At 40.3% G+C, this 22,637-nt stretch overlaps 1 protein-coding gene across 2 annotated transcripts in view; it reads left to right on the top strand.

Annotated features, from left to right (window-relative positions):
• The first annotated feature begins 1,940 nt into the window (after positions 1 to 1,940).
• The window catches only part of LONRF3 (LON peptidase N-terminal domain and ring finger 3), a 33,214-nt gene continuing 12,517 nt past the window's right edge, over positions 1,941 to 22,637 (top strand). Inside the window, exons 1-10 of one of the 2 annotated variants that reach the window (XM_018570045.1) lie at positions 1,941 to 2,778; positions 11,468 to 11,586; positions 12,379 to 12,501; positions 13,454 to 13,591; positions 14,489 to 14,732; positions 15,428 to 15,515; positions 16,620 to 16,734; positions 18,426 to 18,547; positions 20,350 to 20,508; positions 22,194 to 22,360. In XM_018570045.1, the coding sequence (XP_018425547.1) occupies positions 2,166 to 2,778; positions 11,468 to 11,586; positions 12,379 to 12,501; positions 13,454 to 13,591; positions 14,489 to 14,732; positions 15,428 to 15,515; positions 16,620 to 16,734; positions 18,426 to 18,547; positions 20,350 to 20,508; positions 22,194 to 22,360 (1,888 nt within the window). In that variant the 5' untranslated portion in view covers positions 1,941 to 2,165. The remainder of the gene's footprint in view (positions 2,779 to 11,467; positions 11,587 to 12,378; positions 12,502 to 13,453; positions 13,592 to 14,488; positions 14,733 to 15,427; positions 15,516 to 16,619; positions 16,735 to 18,425; positions 18,548 to 20,349; positions 20,509 to 22,193; positions 22,361 to 22,637) is intronic. The other variant, XM_018570044.1, reaches the window with a different exon arrangement.

Raw genomic sequence — 22,637 nt, 5'->3', positions numbered from 1 at the left:
ACCTGCCCCCTCCCCCGTCCGTTCCGCCAGTCAGCGCTGGAGGATCGGACAGGGGAGGAAATCCCTGTAGGGAGCCGTGAGTGACATCACGGCTCTCTGCACGGATAGATCGAGAAGTGAGAGAGCAACGGTATGTGTTCGCTCACTTCCTGATCTACTGAGCCGACCTGTGATAGTTTCATTGTCGTAGGTCGGCTCAGATTATGAGGCTGAGTGAAAATCACTCGCCTCATAATTCTCCTTTAAGCAGAGAAGCTGAGATTGGGACAACCCTGTCTTAAGGACTTTGTCCTGTATGCCCTGGCATAACCTTGTTTAACCACCTGTTAGTCTCTTGCTGTAATCCTGCCACCCTGCCTAAGCTCCCTAATCTACCACCTGCGTACCCTGCAACACCTAAGTACTAAGCCATGCTGCAGGTAATCCATTACAAAATGGTGGGTGCTGTAAGTAAGGAGCAGAGCAGCAGTATGGAGCCTGTGCTAAAGTCCACTCCTTACATGATGAGCCTCATATTTACATACTTCCCAACCTGGCAAAAAGTAGACTTCAAAGTGAAAAATATTTAGCCAAAGGCACACACTTGTCATTCTTCCAGTCACGCAGACCAAGAAAAATCCATAAACAATAAATGGTATGTTAAACCTCCTGGTGGTAATAATGATTGTCTTTATACCAGCATTTGAAGATACCAATACACTAATGAGTGGACATTTGAAGTCATTCCCTGGACTGGAGACATTTGGGAGACATTTTTGACAAATCTCCCTCCAACATTGTACACATACCCCTATGATGGTTTTTAACTTACCGATTCCTACAAATGAAGAAATCTTCTTCTTTGTCCTGTGACATCATCACAGGGGCTATCAAGGTCTTTCCTCACTGGAAAAAGGCCTGTGCCCTGGCAGGAGCACCAAGTTTGTATCCAATAAGCTTTAGCAACCCTCTTCTTTGCCTACGTGCTGTGGTATTTTTTTTGGTTTGCACAGATTTGGACTTTAAAGCAGACCTTTACCCATATCTTTAAAATAACAACAAACTAATCTCATAGGGCATAGACTAACGGCAGATTACTAGCTCTCCTTTTCCTTCCTTGATTTCTGTCACATGTGACTAGGACATGTGACCATGAACATCATCTTAGGGAAGGAAAATCCTTTCCCTGAGATCTCATGATTACAAATGAGATTTCCAGCAATGCTCTGCTGATGACAAGGCAATCCCATTGTGCATTTCCTTAGGCAAACTAAAGTCATTTTGCCATTTCAAAGCAGGAAGTGAATGCTCTGCAAGTGCAAGTATTTCAGAATTACAGCATTTTACACCTGCCATGTCTATGTGATTATTAATCATCATAGATAGAGGGATGCATTGGTAGAATTAGATTTTTGAGTGTAAAGGTCTGCTTTAAGCACTCGTGGTAGGTAAATAAACATATAATCAAGTTCCAGTGGCCAGTGTGGTCTCCAGAATCACGTACACCACAAATAATACAAATGTGTATTCTATTTGATAATAACAAATGGGGAAAGGAGAAGCGCCATCAACACAGGGCGATATCAGGGAGGACTTGTTTGTCATTTTAATTGATTTTAGATGTTCTTTGTCAGTAGGTGTATTTATATGTTTTTCTACTTTTATTATTAATTCTCATTAAAATTTTGTTACATTATCATTACCTGTTTGATTATTATAGACAGCTCCTATTTTGGGATTCCGTATTTTCGGGGAACTTTGCTTATTATAGTGTATTCTATTTGGTAAACATTTGTATTGAAAAGACAAGTAAACAATCACATGAGCAGTCTTCACTTGCCCTGCCAATGCCCACTATACACAAATGTGAGGAATTTCATGAAATGTGTCCCCTTGTTACACAATGCTTTCATTAATGGGGTTATTTATGTGAAGTGCACTCCTGAGGTAGCTTAGAACAATGACATTCCGCTCACAGACAATGACACAGACCTGCAACCTTGTTATAAAACCCCAGTGAGGTTTTATAACAATTTGAAGGAGCCCGGCCAATGGGAAGCGCCGCTGCGCGTCACATGACCGCGTTTTATATAACACTTGGCTGGAAGGCTCTTATTAGCCGTATTGCAGGAATGGAGCAGCTCAAAGACCCCGGGGGGAAGTGATAGGCGACCAGTTCGTCCACTATGGGCACCCAGGAGGCAGACGGCAGCCTCATGCTGGAGTTCGCTGCCCAAGCTTTCCAGGCAAAAAACTTCCAGTTGGCGTGTGAGATCTATGAGAGGCAGCTGCGGGACCAGCAGGCTGGGGTGGTGGATTGGGGGCTACTGCTAAAGAGGGCAGAATGTCTGGCATGCTGTGGCCAGCTGCAGGATGCGTTTGATTTGTACCACAGAGCCGCCGCTCAGAAGAAGCTGTGTGCCGACCAGCTGGGCACTTTAGTAACCTGCCTGGCAGAGCAGATCCGGAGCAGAGAGCCGCCACCGCAATCCGATGCCAAGGGGGGGATCGTCACCTGCCAGGAGTGCCAGGGCGTCCTGTGCGAGCCAGTGACTCTACCATGTGGGCACACGTTCTGCAGGAAGTGCCTAGAGACAAGTCAATGCAAAGTATGCCGGGCAACCGTGCGGGAGAGCACCGATCATCACTACAGGGTCAACGTGGTGCTGAGCAATGTCATCAGCAAGTGGTTCCCTTCTGAGATCCGAGCTGTGAGACTGGCAAAGGATGGCAGTGCCCTGCTCAAGGACAACAGGTTGGAAGAAGCACTGGACAAATATAAGGAGGCCATCAGATTAGGTAATTACCTCCTGAGAGGGTTCTTGTGAAATTGGGATGGGGTTGGGTGCACCGTCAGTATGCTGCCCTTTAAGAGCCCAGTCACACCGGATCCGTTGTGTTGTGATACATTTCATAACGGATGCTAATGGAGGGCACCGAAAAATGAATGTGGCTAGTTCACACTGCTCCATAACATAACGTTGCATTGTGGGGAAAAAAAGTGGAACATATACTACTTTTTTTCAGTGCAGTGTAATGCAATGGATCTGGTGCGAACTAGCCCCATTCACACCCATACATTTTTCAGTGCCCTTTCATTAGCATCCTTTGAAAAATGTATCACAACACAATGGATCGGACGGTACAATTGCAAGTCAACAGACCCTCCGTTGACTTGTGATTTCCTTCCAATTTTGGTGGGAATGCACCCTAAGGGATTATACAGACGGGTGTACTAGTCCATACAGCGTGCACACCTGGAAAAAGACCCACTCCTGGAAGGGTGCTGCATGTGATTGCGCACAGCAGCGTGTTCTTCACTATGGAAGGACGCGGCTGCACGTAATTACACGCGGTCACCCACACTTGGACATACACTGTCGGATCTTTGTACGGGCATGCACGTCTGTCTGAATGGGCCACACAGCAAAGCTCCAGGCACAGCAAATTGTTCATCTAAATATATTCCTAATTAGCCAGAAATTATATAAGTCCACTCTGTGTGCACCAAATTTCTTTGCCAACCCAGATATTACATAATAAAGTAGCAGTGACATCATCATTGTGCATTACATAGCCTGTGAAGAGAGCAGAGCTGTGGGAGGGACCCAGCAGGTCACACCCACTACAGGCTGCCTGCAGAAAACAACAGGGGGGCAGAGATAAGACCAGTCACCCTGCCCGAGCAGATAGTGCAGCAGTGACCGGTCTTTAATACAGAAAGCTCATGCACAGAGGCAGTGTTTTCAGGTTGGATTACTGCACACATCTGTAACAAATGCACAAAGCTCACCACGGTTCAAATTGGAATACATGTCTCATGTATTTACATAATATTTAGTTAACCTGGAGTTCAGCCTTAATGCTTACATTATTATAATTATACAGGATTTATATAGCATCCACAGTTTACAAACTCTGGCATTTCTTTCAGTCATTTTCATGCTGGGCTCTCAGTTGTTTGGCATGAGGCCAATGCTGACTGCAATAGTAGGAACACAGATCATGAATCTCCAAATTGTCACTAGTCATATTTCTGGGTTTGATTTTAAAGAGTGTTTAAATATGAAATGTCTTCTGTCAGGTCCTAGACGGTCTAGGTGTAAAGTCACAACTTTGAGTTGTGCAATAATTGCTTAGAACAAGCAATGATACAGTGCTTGTTCTAAATGCAGACTGTGATTAAATGTATGCATCCGTTAGAAGCGGTTGTCAATAACAAGAAACAAAGGTGGGGGGGGGGGTATTAGATGATATGCTCAGTTCATTGTGTTCCTTGTGTAAGGTGTCTTATCAGTGTAATCGGGTGTCATTTGAAGAAGAATTTTATGCCATTTGTATCTACCAATCAGCCACCTTATTGATTTATGGAGAATGGTTGTGTGTATATAGATAGGTAGGTACAAACGTCAGGTGGTCATAATATTCTGGCCACTCAGTGTATATAGCTTCTGGAGCTGAAAGATGGTGTCAGTTTCCCTTTAAAGTTGAACTTCATTTTTTTTTTTGGACAGTGTGTGAAAGGTAAAGACCTCCTGAGTTTTTTTTTTTTTTTTAATGTGCTGAACATGTCCCATCTGGAAAGATTTCTTAACTTCCTCTCCTAGTTATGGGTGGTCATTAGGACAAGAGGTGAGTACAAATCCCTCAAGCAAGGCCATAGACAGGAGTAGAAAATCCTTTTTCCAGTAGAACACAGAAGTGCTGGGAGTGTTGGAGAGTTTGTGTTTCGGTTTGTGTTCATGTTGGGGAGATTTTTCTCACTTCTTAACATTTGGACACTGATGTGGGGAAATCGACCAAGTGGGCATAAAGACAGCTGTAATTCCTTTAAAACTCTACTCCAATTTATCCAAAGCAGAAACAAATGTGACTGAAGTTCCACTTTAAGTATTTATAGGCCTAGTATATAGAAAGAGTTAATATCCTTCTGTCTTTCCGATTTAATGAAATCATAATATCCGAACAGAAGGGAATGAGCTTGCAGAGCTCTAAGAATTCATAACTAAGTCCACCCAGAACTGATGACTGTGTTGAATGGACAGCAGTAGAGGTGAAGCATATGTGAGTGACTTACATCCAGGAACTAGACCCTTTCTTAGGAACTCCTGAGTTGCCTTTCACTTGCTGGGGCTATTCCTATATTGTTCAGCCAAGCGATGGCTCCTGAAGTCTTCTTAAAAGTTTTGAAAGTTTTTCCCCACATTGACAAAACTAGTTTTCATTGTAGGGAACCTGACCACATAAATAACACAATTACATCAAACTCAAAGTCAGCGTCTGCAGTAATTGCTACCAGGGGTGAATCAAGGTCATCCTTTCAGCTTCAGCTGACCTTTGCAACCTTAGGAGCATCTAATGTATGTAAGTAGCCACCAAATATTTAAGTCGAGCTCGAGGGAAATGAACATTTTCCCCTGCAGTGGGGCTGCCCTTTCACTGCAAAAGTTTGCGGCTCATTTATGCCTAGGGGACAAAATAAAGCAATTTACTTACCTTATCCCCGCTCTGCCCTACTTCTCCTCACTCTGGCTGTGTATTATCCCTCCCGGGCCTTACATACAATGAAGGACTGTGGAGCCTGCATTGTACTTGATGACATCAGTGGTCCTTAGACTGCTGGAGCAAAGGGGAGAAGAGGTGGTGAGGACCAGTCTAGCATACCGAAGGGAGACAATGTAATTAGAGATCAGGCAAGTAAAACTGCTTTTAAGCAGGTAACTCTGCAAGGGAAATCTTTTTATTCCCCTGGTTGGATGGAGGCCGGCAGGTTCAAAGGCCTGTTGACTTCTCACAGTGGTAAGATTTGTCTTTGCTTTTGAGCTCAACCCCTGGACCGTTAGTTTAGCAGTGGGAGGGAAAAATTCAGCAGAAAGACAATGACAGCATTGATCACGGTAAGTTACAGGTACAGTAGGGAGGTGATGCAGGAAAGTCCCTATCTCCCTTTCACTGAGCGGGTCTCTGATAACTAATGGTTAAACATGTCATCACCTTTTTAGGACTTTTACACAATATCTGTCAATGCAAACTATATAGTATACATTACTATACTATACAACTACAGGCTAAGGGCAACATTTATTTCTGCTGAGGATGTTAGAAAATATATATATTTTTTTTATAACATTTCCCAACACTGTTTTATTATTTTTAAAAATATAAATGGTATGCGATTTGCTGCCTAATAAAAGATGGTTACATGATTTTCATCTATTCTATCTTGAAATGACTATATAATGGAATTCGAGCTCTGACCTGTTGTTCCTAGACATTTTCGTTTGTTAGATAGGGCTTTGAACGATTTGACTTGAGGGATTTCACCTGTTAATAGCAAGGTATTATGTTCTCTATACGCAGACATTTTCCCAGCCTATTATTACAGCACCACATGCTCTGTACAAGAAGCCCGACCGGTTTGCTACTTGGGAAGTGTAGCTATGTAGATAAACTGGGTCAGGAGAGCAGAGTTGCATAACTATGAAGAATATACTGTCTGCCAGTCTCTCTACCCCCCTCCTTCTTTCCACTGCTTGTAAAACCAGTGAGGTAACAAAGAACTGGGTCATATATTTTCAACCTTTCTCCAACATTGACCCCAATTTAAAACAGATACATAAAATATTTTATACAGTCTGCACTGTAGAGTCTAACAAACCAAGTTTGGTAGTTTTTACATGATGAGAAGAAAAGCTTTTTAACAGCTCTACCATGGCAGCTTGTGACTCTTATCACAGACAGCGTATCTGAGCATGTACTTCTGTAGCTTCTGCTGTAGTGTGTCAATGATATTGCTACAACGAAGAATTAGAATGTATGATAAGATGAGACTTGAAAAGTGGGCTGGAGGAAAGACAGATATTTTGTTGCTCATACACATTATTGTGACTTTTGCCTTTATTTTCTAACTTGTACCACAAATACATAAAATCGTTTGCATTTGACTTGTTGCTCAGCACAATACTGGAAGTCCTTTCCTTCAGCTTTAGTGCCAAAGAGATTATTTTTCAGTCGATAAGTACAATGTGTGTGCATGTTTATACTATAACTTCTATAACAGCTACAGCTATGGATAGGATCAGTGCTATGACTAATAAATTGTACTGCTAAGGCATTGTACTATCGATGTAAGATAGATCTGAGAAAATACATTTGAATGTTTGGAAAATCTGTGTGACAGGGCCAGTCATTCATTGTTGTCACTGGAAAGATGGAGGGGAGGTGATAAAGCGCTAATTAGGCCTTTTAGACCATGTTCCATGTTACACTCCTATTTAGGGTTTAACATAAAACATGGTCACAGTCGGCAGCCCGTCACCCCAAGTTGTTCCCGCCCCACCTTACAGTATCACGGGGTTCTTTTCCCCACAACATTTTGTCTATATTTGAACTCAGTGTGGCTGTGAGTGGTTTTGCCCACAACGCTGTGTCATTCACTTTCAGATCCATCCACAGGATCTAAAAATACTACCGCAGGAGAGGGACTCGTAGATCTCTGTGAACTATGAGTGTGGTGACATCACCCCACTTGTAGCTCATTGATAACTTCCTTTAGCTCTATAACTGAAGGTCCATACCTTGGTATTGACAGGGGCTGGGACATAGTCTGCAAGAGTCTGGTCATTGGACCCATGCTCCAATGATCTCAATTATTGCCTTTTATTTTTTAAGGCATTATAAATGATTTGTTGGCGGAAGTTGAATAACAAGATCTACAGATGTTATAAAGTCATAGAAAGTCTTTTTAATGAACTTGCTGCTGATGGCGCATAGGATAATTTCCCTCTTATGTAAGAGTAGTTTTGTCCAATCTGTGTCTTCATCCATAAACATGGCCATGCACTAAAATACAAAGAGAGTGGCAAAAAAATCCAAAACAAGGCCGATTCAATGGCCTGGAAAAGATAAGGCCATTTAGGGATTTCTTAGGTGGGTGATCCAATAATTGGTAGCGCTCATTATTGCTTACATAATTTGCCACCTTGTTGACAAATATTTGTGTTGCTTGGTCAGTCTGAGAAGGACAGGAAAGGGTTACATGATTAAGTTATGACATTCAACCTAAATCATGTTAAATATGCATTTACCGATTTTATTTCTTTAGGCAAGTCATATTAGAAACTGCAGCAGGTCACTGTGCTAAAGACAATGGGGGAAGTTATCAAAACTTGAGCATACAAAAGCTGGAGCAGCTGTGCATGGCAACCAATCAGCTTCTCTCTTCAGTTTGGTCAGTTAAGATTTGAAAATTAAAGAGAGAAGCTGATTGGCTGCCATGCACAGCTGCTCTAGATTTGTCTGCTCCAGTTTTGATAAATTCCCTTCAATGTCTCCCAGCCTGTCCTTCTTGATTCATGTATTTAATCATACATCAGATGTGCTACAAGTATTGCATTTACTTATGCACCTAATTCTGAATATATGTGCAGAAAGACATGTAGAAGGTGTAATTACAGACATGACTAAAGGGCTACAGAACACTGTCAATTAAGCATTGACTTTTATCACCTATATCTCACTTCTTGTTTATAGCTGTGCTTTTCCTGCAGTATAAAACTGTAGAACATTGTTTTGTATGTACATTTCCTGCCAGTAAAATTTCTATATGGTCCCTGTAAACACCCAAATGATTGTTTGTGTTCCATGTATTATAATCTGGATGCCGTGGCAATTCATTTTTTCTACACTGTTTAGTGTGAACTATCAACATCTTTTTCAAGATCAGTTCAGATTTCTTCACACATAATTCCACAAAAAGACAGGCTGTATAACACAGCAGTGCAGTTGATGATGTTATAATTGGAATGTATGGAAGTGTCACAACCAGTATACAATATTTCGCTCTGTTTCTCCTAATTGCATGAGTACTGTAGCTTGGTTACATAAGGCAGTCATATGCTGCTCAGCTTCCATACATGCGGGTCAATGTAACAAAATATATATGTGTCATTTATCTTAGAGGAAATGTTTAGTTTTATTAAATCTTTCTAGATATATTTGCAAATTTGATGAGATTGTTGCCTTAATCTTAGTGATAACATGACTACAAAGCAAGCACATAGGGGTGCCTACAAATACTTTTGATGTATTCATGAGCACCCTTTAGTTGGCATGCTATGGCAACTACCGTATGCTTCATATTTGTGCACCAATGGTCCACCTGCCACTCCTGCCACTGCCCTTGCATGCCTCTGATCATAGAAGCAGACATGGGCCTGGACCAGTCTCATGAAGTCCTCAGTAGGCATGTGGTTCAGTGTTGAGTACTCCATCTTGAGATCGCACCATACTTCCTGTTGCAGACTGTCAGCAATAAGCCACTGTCATTCAACTAGCAAAAGGGTTGTCAGCCTGCTCTGTGCACACTTTTAGCACACCTTTAATGGCTGTTCAATGCTCATTTAAACATAATGTTAGTAGAAATGGTACAAAAATGAAAATATCTTACAAATATAATATGTGAATACTTTTACTTGTACTCCCCCCCTCCCCCACTGCACCACTGGTCGGTCGGTCCCATCTGTGTGTTGTGATGGGCTGGGGTGCATTTACAACAGAAATGGCCAAACTCCGGCCCTCCAGCTGTGGTGAAACTACAAATCCCATGAAGCATCTCTCTCCGGGAGTCGTGGCTGTGAGAATCTTGCAAAGCCTCATGGGATTCGTAGTTCCACCACAGCTGGAGGGCCGCAGTTTGGCCATCCCTAATTTACAAGGTGTATTGGGTTGCCATTCAAATTGGATGTTTGTTTCACAGCGCATTACTGAAACGCATGGTAACGCTCAATCTGTGGTGCGGTGCATTGCTGTGCATATTGTCTGCATCTCTGCTAGGACCATTCCACCTCAGTTCCTGTCCCACTGACAGTGAACAGAGAGAGAGCAATAAAAACGTGACTGAGGTTTTAATATTTTCCCGCTTTGTCCAAAATGAAAACAATACAATTTGACTGTAGCTCCACTATAAATGTGTGGTGTTTGGTATTCTGCTTTGAAGATCCTTCAATATATAACCTCAGAGTGCCTGACGAGATGGGGGAAAAGATTTACAATGTTCATATACTATGTGTAAAATGTACTATCAGGCTGTGCTCCCTGTGCGATACATTTCCCTGGATTTGGACATTATGACGGTCTACTTAATGATGTTAATGGATATGGACTTTCCTCCCCAGGTGACTAGATAGTTGGAAGTTACTCTAATAATTAGATTTTAATGAGCATCCTTCTTTTTAATACCATTTACTTGCTTAGCATCATTAATCTGTTTAGAAATGTTTTATGAAATATCATCACCACATGAGGCTACTTTGCCTCCGTAACTTATTAAAATGAGCTTGCAAACGTCTGGAAATAAACACATAACGTCCTTTCATTTATGTCTTGCTCACTCAGTAAATCTGCTGGAGTGTATAGTAAGCAAGCTACAAGTCTTCATTTAGAGCTTCCTTTAATATCAGTTTTTAACTGAATGTAGACTGTCACAGGCTTCTTTAAAAGAAGTACAGTTGTGATTAGAAGAACATACAGTGTTCCTGTTGGTGTCCTGTGGGTGATTGGTCCCATTCCCAGCTCCATTTTTGGACATTTCTAAATGGACCCATGTGCCAGATATTTGCAGAGTCATTTATACTGCCTGACTAAGGCAATGATCCTATCCTTAAATGCTTCAAGCTGGTTTTGAAGTCCAGCACATGTTTTGGGGTTGACCATAAAGAGGAAAGACCATTACTCTTCAAGGCCAGGCATGGCTCATGCCCTGAATGTGCGCTCTCCTTCACACCTGGGCAACAGCAAATATGTGCGTTTTCAGTGCATTTTGTGTAGCACATTTTTGCACACATTTAGGAGTGTAAAATGCATACAGTTGCGCATTTTTGTGAGCTGATTGTGACACATTGATGTGAATGGAGAAACGTGTGTAAAAAGAAATATGCGCAAACGAGCATTTTAGAATGTTTCCATTGAAGTCTATAGGGCCAAGAAGTGCAGAATCTGCCTAAAAGAAAGCTCATGTACTTTTTCCAGCGACAGGCGTTTTGCTTATTGCGACAAAATGCTCAGATGTGAAGAGGGCCATAGAAATTAATGTCATTGTAGTCTGGGTATATTTTTTATGTTTTTAAGGGCAGAAAGAGCGCTACAAAACGCTTAGTGTGAACCAGGCCTATTGGTCGGGCATTTTGCTACAAGCAATAAAATGCTCATATGTGAACATGGCCATTGAAATTAATTTTTAACTAAGTGGGGGAATTTCGCTTAATTTGTAGGTATATCCTTTCACTTCCTGTTGCCTCTCTGAGACAGGAAGTGAACAAAAATCTTTCCAAAGACGCATAGAAACCCAAAATAAACTGATAGGGGTTTTAACTTTTCCCTAGTTTTTCCAAAACTAAAAAAATACATATAAGCCATGTCAACATATCATATGCATGTTCATATTCTTTGTACTGACAGAATTTACCTTTTATGTCCTTCTTTGTTCTAGTACCACTTGACCATTTACTGTATAGCAACCGTGCTATGGTTTACCTCAGTCTAAAGTCTTATAAACTGGCACTGGATGATGCAGAAACAGCCTGCAAGCTGCAGCCATATTGGTTAAAAGTAAGTATAATCCTTTTAATATATACAGTATATGGTTAGCTGCAAAGTGTGCATAACATGCATTAACAAACATATGGTTTTATTTATTTGAAGTGTCACTAAACCCACAGTGGGGAAAAAATAAATAATATTCAGTACCTTCAACGTTATTCATCTCTATCTCCTTTAATGACATTGTCAGACATTACATCCGGAAAAATAGTTTTCCAATCTGCTGAGCTCCAACTTCCTTATTGAGGGTGACTAAGTTCACTCTACATGGTTACAGTGTATGTGGGAACTTATTCAGCATCATCTGCTCGCTCCTGAAAGGACTACAGTAATATGTGCCGATGCATCCAGTACCAGCACGTGATAACACAGAAAAATGCCCATTGATGAAATCGCTGCCCACACAGTACCGCCCAATACAAAATACAAATGTAGAAAGTACAATGGGGATGTATGTGTAGTAGGATCTCAAGGCGGAATGAAACCTAGGAAATGTAGTTTTAGCAGAATGGTTTGTGTTGAGGGGGATAAAGGTTTTGTCTGGAGCACTTGCCAAGGAAACACTGCTTGTAAGAAATTGTAAAACATTGTGGTGGTATTGTAGTCTGTGCTGGATTCTGTGGTTAGTTACCCTTGGATACACAAATATAAAATCAGAAATCAGTTCACTATTGTTTGGTGAGTGGTTGTTAAATTCTGATTGGTTGCCACAACTTGCTGATGAACACATTTTTATTTTTCTTATTAACAAAGCCAGTGTACAGATATCTTACCCACATATGGATCTTTATTCTTTTGTAGGGGCATCTAAGGAAAGCACAAGCGTTGACACAATTGGGAAAAATAGAAGATGCTTTAAAAGAATTTCTTTTCTGCCTGGTACTTGACAGTGGAAATGAAACTGCAAAATCTGAAGCCCAAAAGGTAACATGAACTTTTTTTTTTTATGTTGCTGTGTAACCTGAGTTTGTACAACCATTGACAGCACACTTTTCTTGAGTTTTGTATATTTCCCTTTTAACGTTGTTTTTAATAGGTTTGCTGAGACATTGAGAAGCACGAGTTATATTGAGTGTGCTATAGCATGGATAACATCATTGTGGACTAATAACATTCAATCAAGGACAGCTTTAAATGAGTGTATGCTAGCTCTAGAGATTATACCAGTCCTTTAGATCACTCCTCTTTTTCAAAACAAGATGATAAAAAGTGAACAAAAACTCAATTTGGTATAATGTGCCAGTTATAGCATATAACGTCTAATTGTATCACCTGTTGTGACTCCGTTGTGGAGGTTCAAATCTTTCCTCATTTTATCCACGCAAAAAACACTGCTGCAGTTGGGAACTGATCTACAGTATACTGTGTCTGGGATCGTTTATTGTTAGGTTAGCAGTTGTGATGACTAAAAGTACTTATTAACATTCTTTTAATAACTTCTTCTTAATCAGATTTGCCACTATCTGTAAAAGTGTCAAATCTGTAAAAGTAAAACGGGATTTTGCCAAGTATATTACATGCACCCTTGTCGTGTTTGGAAAAATTCTGTTCACCAGACATTTTCCTGCATTGTTGTCAAAGTTCTCTGAACTCAAACGGAGCACAGCAGTATAAAGTGCTTGTTCCTCTTGCTTGAGTGTCTATCTACCAAAGATGCTTGAGTTCATGTTAATGCAATAGTTAATGAATATATTTAATGGTCTCTTCCAACATAGAAAGTGAAATCCATCGTGTTATACATTTGCATAATAGTTTATATATACAGTATACATATATAGTATATCCTAATATTTATCTTCAACAGCCTTGGATGTGGCTGTAAATGCTCAATACTTTAACATCACTATTATTCTACCCACTATTATTCTACCCACAGTTGCTGCTTAACATATTAAGTCCTGGACAAAGTCAAGGAGACTTTTCAGATGTTCTTCAAATGATGTCACATCCATCAAGGTTAAAAGGAAGTCTTATGAGCTCAGACAACAACATTAATTCTCATAGGATATACCGGGTAAGATTAGTAGGGTCATTTTTTGTCAAATAAATCAAAAAAAGTACTTTCTTCTCCCCTTCCCCCAACGTAAAAAAAAAGGAAATTTATTTGCAGATAGTGGTGTCTGCATATTCCTACAGCAGCTGTCATTTTCATCTTCTATGGCTGAATGCACATTCCGATTGGCCCATCACTATGACAGGCTGCCTCCTTGACCAATATGAATGTGTGTGAGATGGGAAGGAGCAAGCTCCCTCCATAACTAGAATAAAGTGCTGGAGTTATAACGCTTAAGAATAGCTGCCGTTTTTGGTCATAGCAGTTGTAAATGAGAATTGTTGCAGTTACTTGCCGATACCTCCAATTGCCTTTTGGGAAATAATTGCTAGCAGCTTCGTTTTTTTAAAAGAAATAGAGTCTCACTGCTTCTGAAACTGTTCACCAACTAAGAAAAAAGTTCAATGAGCATATTTCTGTTCTTCTCTTCCACTGCATCATTCTACTCTGAGGACAGATCCTCACACATATTCTGTCTGAATACACTCACTAGATATTGCACCAAATTATAGTTATGTTAGTTTTATAGCCAGACAATTCTCATTTGTTTGACTCTCAAATTAAACTGAATTTTGTTACAGGAGACTTGACTTCCTCTTTTTTTTTCTCTGCTGCCATCCAGTTTTCATGTCCCTGTCCAATTACATTGCTTCACTGATAATTAGGAACCATTAATTTCAACCAAATTAGCAGGAATTCAAAGAGTGTATGGCCAGCTCAAGACAAGGCATCTGCTAGAGCAGAATGATACAGGCACGAACAATAGATGCCTCTTAAGAACAGTCCCAGAAAAAACATCTCATATTTAAATCTATTTAATGATGTAATATAATTAAAATGTGTTTTCTTTCTCATTAGACTAACTTGGAATATAAGAAAAACGTAATTCTTCCTGAACAAACTAGCCCCACTGGATGCAACACTGTGTGGAAATCACTGCAGCCCTTAGAAAATATAAAGGATGGCCACAGCAAAGACACCCTGTCTTCGGAGGAATGCCTGAAAACCTCATTGACATGTAACACTTTAAAAAGAAAGTTGGGCAAAAATGATACAAGCGAAGTAACAAATCCAGAGATTGCCAGCAAATTACCAAAAACAGGTATGAATTTATACTGCTTGAGTTTACAGCAGCTCTGAAGGTGTGGGGGGTGTATTCTGAGGGGGAATTCTAGATTTCATTATATGTGTCTCTACAGACACAGAACAAACAGAGGTGCATCCTCATTAACTGTTCTCATACTGGCTGGTTTATTTTACTTCTCTCTATAGAGAATGCACACTGACGTTAGCTTAAAAATATAATTAGCTGAAGTTACATTAAGAGATACAGGCAACTAATGTCTTATAGAAATCCCAACTTTTCCTCTAATAGTTGAGCTTGGCTCTTGCCTCCCCATTGGTCATTGAGGCTGTGCATCACAGTAGGGGACCAATAAGGAGGGTATGAATGTGGGAGGGGTAGGCTATGATCATTTTCTTAGGTAGTCAAATTTTAGCAAACTACATATATGTTCACTTATTCCTGACTTATAAATTGGCAAAAACTTTATTATTCAATTATGGCTCATAGGCTTCTGGCTAAATACCACTTTTTGCAACCTCAAGTCTTCCAATTCATAGCTTTAAGTTTATTAAATACTTAATTACAGATTCTGTAAGGCTCATTCTGCAAATGGGACACAGAATTTGGATTCTGATGCATGGCCAGTTTATTGTCTACAAATATGGTGTTTTATTTAATGATTGTTTCTAGTGGATTATATTTCTACATATTGTACTTTTTAACTTTTACAGATGTGTCAACGGATAACAGTGCAGACATGGACTTGCCTGTTTCCTCACCTGTGGATTCCTCAGACTTGGAGTGTTCACTCTGCATGAGGTATCACTTCATTTCTCTTGGTCACTTGCTGAAAAAACAACAAATCAGTGATCGTTTTTCATCTACTTCTACTGTCTTGATGCTTGTTGAAAATGTTCGTATATATATTTAACTGCAACTTGAGCAATTAGAATTTCCCTACGGTAGCTTATATGTAGGTCATTTTTTACCAGGTGTTGTTGTAGGGTAACATTTAAAACCAGTTTTACTTGCCTAATTCCTTGCTCTCACAGGCTCCTGCCTCTCCATGCGACTGGTCTCCCAAAGTCTCTTCCCTTCAGTGCTTCATCAGCCACATACACTCTGATGTCATCAAGTACAATGGAGGACCAGCAGTCCTAATTTTTAACATTTGGCTTTAAGCTTTAAGAGAAAATCCTTGATTGGATGCTTTCGACTTTTGAAAATTGCTTTTTGCGATGACGCCTAACATATCTATACTCCTACTATCTTTTTTTAGTAATTTGGTGGAGGGTGCATGGCTGTTCAATATTTAATAGAAACCAATCAGATACCAATTTGTAATCAATAGGGTTTGACTGGTATAACACAACAATGCATATTCTCTTTCCATTGTGTCTTTAAATAAAGCAAATTACATATTAAGAAAATAGAACCAATGTAAAAAAAAGACCCCACTGCTAGCAGTTTAAGGATTAGCCGCATGCCTGTGTTATTGGCAGACAGATTATATAATATTATGTCCCTGGTCATTTCCTCAGTTAGAATCAGTAGACTGTGTTCCCTTCTGCAGACTAATTAATAACCCATTGACCCAGTCTCCAGTCTACAATACAAGCTGGAATTAACCCAGTTATACTTTTCATGCAGCACAAATGTCACATTCAGATCAAGAAAAGAACTGTAAGGTAATATGGTGACTGATGCTGTTTGTGCCGTAGTAGTGGCTTGTACCCACTTTAAAATACATAAAACCCCTTATTTAGCTTTGACTTTAGTGCCTTCTGGCACAATTCAGCAACACTGTAAATTCTGTACTAGGTTAGTATTGTGTATTCTGTTGTAAATTCATAGATAATCCACTCCTTTCTATTTTCTTGGTGCAAGGTATTGTTGTCTTCTCTTTTTATTTTTTGGCTTTAGGTTGCTGTATGAACCCGTGACCACTCCCTGTGGGCACACATATTGCCTAAAGTGTCTTGAACGATGCCTCGACCACAACTCGAAGTGTCCATTGTGCAAAGAAGACTTGTGTGAGGTTGGTTTAAAAGTTTAAGTGTTAAGTTTATATTCATTTGTCAGGTTAATTTCAAGCTTACTAATGAACTCTCAAGGGCTAAAGCTGGTCTCTTACACAGGAGGACCATTTTATGGGAACTTATGATCACAACCCCAGATGTTCATGATCTTCATGAACATCTGTTTAGTAAAGTTCCTGTCCATTTAAAACTGTCTATTTATCATCAGGGCCCTGACCATTTATCATATTCCGAAGATACTGAACAGTTCAAACAACTAACAGTGTCTCTGCACTTGGCTTCTCAGTTCTGCACACCTTCTATGGGTGTCATGAGGGGGTCAAACTCCCCTATTAGATTTTTCTGTCAGATATAGCAACAGCAGCTGCTGTGCAATGCATAGATATGTGGGAATTGCAAGTGGACAGGAATAGTAGCAGGTCTGTGTATAATTTGTAGATAACTCATAATTCAACAGTTGTTAGACAAGGTATATAAAACACACAGAACACAGCGAGAACCCATAGCTGACGTCCACAGTAAAGCTATGTGTACTAAAATCCATACTTGCATTTTGTGTCATACTATCAGTATTCCACTTGGTGGATACATTTTCTTAAACAAAAAAAAATAGTTGAATAGTAGATTTTTCCTTCTGTGTTTGATCGTCTTAGAAACCAGGAACATGTAATGCACTCCCTCCAGCTGGTCGCTGACATCTTCAGCAGATCCTACACCAGACCAGGGAATTTTATGGCCCGCAACCTGTACCCAGCCCTTGGTCTGCAGCTGTCTGGGCCATCGACCTGTGCTCCATTATGGCTGGTTGACAGTGGATGCACCGGCCTCCAAGGCCAGTGCATCCACTACAAGCCATAGCCCAGCGCAGGTCTGCCATCGGACCGTGTTCGGACCGTGTTTCTCTTTAGTCCTCAGGGTCCTACTCTGCAGTCATTGGTTACTAGGACCGCTGGGCGGATCTAGCAACCATTGACGTCATGGGTCCTCCTCCATCTCCGCTCCTGCTCATGGACTAATATATATAAGCGTGAGGGGGAAGGGGGCTCTTGGTAGGGGTGGTGGGGTTTGAAGTTGGGGTTGGGCATGTGTAGTTTCCCGCCCAGCAGCGTCTAGCACAGGGTACTGTGCGGCAGGTGCGTTGCATGCAATGCGCAGTATTCTGGTACTGCATGTTGTGTGTCCTTACTTGGTTTGTCACTTCACTAGGTATGACCTATTTGGACCCACCAGTGTTTTAATTTTCCACTTCCAATGGTTGTCACAAATTGTATACTGTATACACAGGTTCCCCAATGTGCGTAGAATATTTGCATTTCTATAGGGCTGGGGGACTTAAAGTGCTTAGGAGGTCAGGCAGCCATCTTGGGCGCACTGAATTGAGGCAATTACCCTACTAGCATGTCTTTGGGTGATTGCTGAGACCCGATTGTAACAGTTAGTCATGCACAACACCAACCTCCTCAGAGGTGCACTGTTTACAGGAAAGTCTAATGATCTTTCTTATGCTAATCCCCACCACGTAATTCCAAACCGAGAGAAAATTGTAGATCCAGAATCATGAAAATAATGCAAATGCAAAGAACAGTTGAAACATCTGTGTGCTTACTTTGTGGTGTAAAAAGCTGGAACCACACACCTTCTGCTGACAGGTTCCAAAGTGGTTTACATTCTGTTTTATGTTTCTTTTCAGTATCTGGCTATGAGGAAGTTTTGTAAAACAGAGCTGATGGAAGATCTAATAACCAAGTATTTCCCTGAGGAACTTAAAGAAAGAAAAGTATTATATGAGGAGGAGATTGCAGAGCTTTCAAAGTAAGTCAAACAAGAAACACAGACATGTCATTTAAGTAACATTTGGATGTTAGAAATATGTAATGTTTACAAGGAGCACATCATCGTCTCTCTTACAATTGTGGTCTGTAATTTAGGGGAAAGCAGCAGGGGTATAATAGACCCCTGCTATCTACATGAAGAGAACCTGTCACTGCACGATGCTATGTCCATTCCAGGCTCCCTTGTAATAAAAAAAAAATGACCAACCCCCCCTCCCCCATGCATGTATATACGTGAAAATGTGCACATCTAGGATGTACAATCATATGTAAACCTCCTTTACACAACTCATAGGCTGTACTTAGAGGAATCATTCTAGGGCCTTCATTTATGGTTAAATCTAAATTGTAGAGCTGGAAAGGTTTTCAGAGTGTCACCTATGTACAATTGTGTGTGTTGTCATTCTTACTGTTTCTATTTTACAAAATAAAAACATTATTTTGTGTTTCTGTGCACAAGATTAAATTAAGTGTATTTTTTCTAAAAATGTAGATTTAGCAAACCCTTGCAGAAATATCAAGCAACATACACAATTGTACCTACTATTATTAGGACATTTTCAAGCTAAAAATGGTCACTTTAAAGTGTGTGAAAAATAAAAAGGCTTTAGTCTAGCAGCAAAAGTGTTAGAGCTGAACTCCTGACAAACACATAATTCCTCAGTTGAAATACACATACATGAACTATCGTATATGCCAAAGTATCATACGATTTTCGGCGGGTTGGTGGCGTGCTCGAAAGACGAATGCTGCACGGGCTGCTGTGCGCAAGCGCACACTGCCTGCTCAGCACTGCAATCATCGGAAGCCCTCCCCTCATCGGCGAGGGCTTGCGATGATCGCAAGTACGATCTGCCTGTCCAAGATGTGCAGATCGTACAAAATTTTGATCACCTTACAACCATCGCACCCACGAAAGTCGTGCAATGGTTGTAAGGTGTATGGGCAGCTTTAGTCTGAGTGATGCTGTAGAAGGGATGATGGAAGGCCCATACCAAAAGAGATTCAGATGCTTATGTTAGTTGCATATACAAATATTTTTTAAAGGAAACACACAGCTGCCTGCATTTATTTAATAACTGCCCGGCAATTCAGCTTTAGTCTTTGAAGATGAAACAAGAAACCTGTTAGCCCTCTTTAGCTCCACATTTTCTTACTTTTTTAAGCTCCAGTTTCTAGTTAATTATTTATAGAATATAACATATAAAGTATTTGCTCCAGTTTTTCAAAAATCACCCCCACTGTGCTAACTCCCTACAGACTATAACGAGCGTATCCAGCTTATCTGTGTTGGATTAGCAAACAGAAATATTGCTGTCTGTTGCAGTGATTTTAGTTTCATACATTGTCCAACCATTGTAGAACTGTACATAAATGAATCTGATTTGCATCAATTTAATGCAAGAATCAGTAAACAAAAATTGAAAGTCTTTTCATTCAGTGCTCTGACCCCAGTTTAGGTAATGGTGCATGTTTCGGTGTGTGCATTGATTTGTAACCTTGACCCTCCTAGCTTAAGTGGTGCTCTAAGTGGAGTAAAACAAATAAATATATATATGTGTGTGTGTATATAATTTTTTTATTTTTTGAAAAGCTGTAATCTGAGCTTTCCTCTACACACATAACATTGAATTTAATGTAGTATTCAAGGTGTGTGTATTGTGGCACGTAGCATTTTCAGTGGTTATTGTTAGAGAAGCAGTCATAGAAATGTCATGCTTACAACAAGTTTTTTTTATCACCAAGTGCTAATGAATGTTTGTTTTTTTTCTCTTTCACAAGCATGAACAAAAATGTCCCTATATTTGTGTGCACCATGGCTTACCCCACAGTTCCGTGCCCTCTGCACATATTTGAACCTTGTTATCGTTTGATGATTCGGAGATGTATGGAGACTGGGACAAAGCAATTTGGCATGTGCATTGGCGACTCTGTAAAAGGGTGAGGAAAATTCGCTCTCGCTCTCGCTCTCGCTCTCTCGCTCTCTCGCTCTTTATCTCTCTAGCGCGCGCGCTCTTTATCTCTCTAGCGCGCACGCTCTTTATCTCTCTAGCGCGCGCTCTCCCTCACTCTCTCTCTCACTCTCTCTCTAGCGGTTAGATCCAGGGTCATGATTAGGGCAACTTCCTTCTCACATGTCACTATTTGGGTTTAGAGAAACAAATTTGGTAGAATCACTGAACACACTGCCCTGCTGTGCACTGTATATGTTCTGGTTCGTACTCAGGGAAGAAGAATGTGAAATCTAGCACTATGAATAAATATCCTCAGGGGCAGTCAGGTTAAATAAATACATAGGAGAATAAAACGACCTTATTGGCAGGTAGGCCATTCTTTTCAAGTCTGTGGAAATACTGTGAGGCCCTGCAGGTCAAGGAAAACTAAAGTGACACTTTTAGCCAAAAAGGCCCTCACCACAATGATTGACCAATAGTGGTTTTTAAATTGTAGGAGGGGGTGGGGCCAGGCTGTCAAACCAGGAACCTGCATCAATCTGTGTGTTCCAGAGCAGCCCAGGATGCAGGTTGTATGGCAGCTGAAGAGGAAATTTGCTGGGTTGTGCCAACAAGTGAAAATCATTCCCCGAGTGTATGACTTTTAGTTTTAAAATAGTATTCGACTGTCATTTTCTTTCAATAATAAATGCAGATCAAACAAATATACATTGTCCGTCAAAGTATTATTATTTTTTACATTTTTGCCCAAGCAAAATGTTTCCAAACAGCTGACTCCAACTCTCTCAGCTCAGCCTCCCTGAACTTCCTGAGCTCAATATCACAAGAGACAGATCAGTCTCCAGTAGCTGTCCTTATACTAGATTAGAGGGAGGAGAAGCAAGGAGCAGGGGAGTGGGTTGCTTGTGTGTTTGTGGAGACATGGACAGCTTATTTGCACACACAAGGGTAGCTCCATAGGACTCTGCAAGAGAAAGGAACTGCCTTAAAACAGGATATCAGTGCCAGTGCTCAGGCACCATCTAAATCGGCAGGAAACTAACAGGGTTATTCACAAATCTAGACCAAAATAGCTGATTTGGAAAAATTCTCCAATTCAGCTCACTGTCCAGTTCAGCTATGTTGTCCTAGATTGTTCACTTCTCCAAACTCTTCACTCTTTTGTGAATAAGCCTGTAAAACTTTTAATCATCAAGGAGCAGCATTAATTGTAAGTGATTTCATCATCATTTGAAATAGCTTACAAACCTTTTGGCTTTAATATCACTGACCAGGACCAGGTCATAAATTCACAAACAATTAGGCATTGGCATTTATTGAGGATCATAGTGGTAAACAGCAAGTCATACCAAATAACCACAACTCGTATTGTTAGTTTACCCCACTGTACTCTACTAATAAAAACTTATAGTTAACTGATTGTTTTGGGTTACTTATGGTTGTGTGTTTATGTATTATGGTATGACTGTCCTTTTAATTACAACAATTAAAAGAATAGGAATATTTTTATGTATAGTACGATGACAGATTTAGAATGAATACATTGGTAGCATCAATAAATGTGGTAGAAACTCATGGCATGAATCATATTTTAAGCATCGACCAAGAGATTATTTGCCGGCATTCTGGAGAATCATTTGAACTGACCATTTGATTTGTTCCCTCGTCTAGATTTGCCGATTATGGGTGCCTGTTGGAGATCCGTAATGTCGAGTTCTTTGCAGATGGACGTTCAGTTGTGGACAGTATTGGAAAAAGAAGGTTCAAAGTTATTCAGCACAGTCAAAGAGATGGTTATAACACAGCTGATATTGAGTACATAGAGGATGGAAAGGTTAGTATTTAGGAAAAGGTCATTATTAATGATTGCATTCACTATAGCTGGTCATACATGAAGGAATATAACCATTGGTAAAATAAATGGCCAGATCTGTGGGCACTATAAATGTTCTCATTGTTCCAGGGCATAACTATATGCTGTGTGTGTGCGAGTGTGTATGTATGGGCCTTCCATATATATACATATTCCATATATATACACACACACACACACACACACACACACACACACACACACACGCACACACACACACACACACACACACACACACACAC

This window comes from Nanorana parkeri, unplaced genomic scaffold (assembly GCF_000935625.1).
Source record: "Nanorana parkeri isolate BGI_ZX_2015 unplaced genomic scaffold, ASM93562v1 scaffold1445, whole genome shotgun sequence".
Classification (NCBI taxonomy): Eukaryota; Metazoa; Chordata; class Amphibia; order Anura; family Dicroglossidae; genus Nanorana; species Nanorana parkeri.
This window is presented reverse-complemented; position numbering and strand designations above follow the sequence as displayed.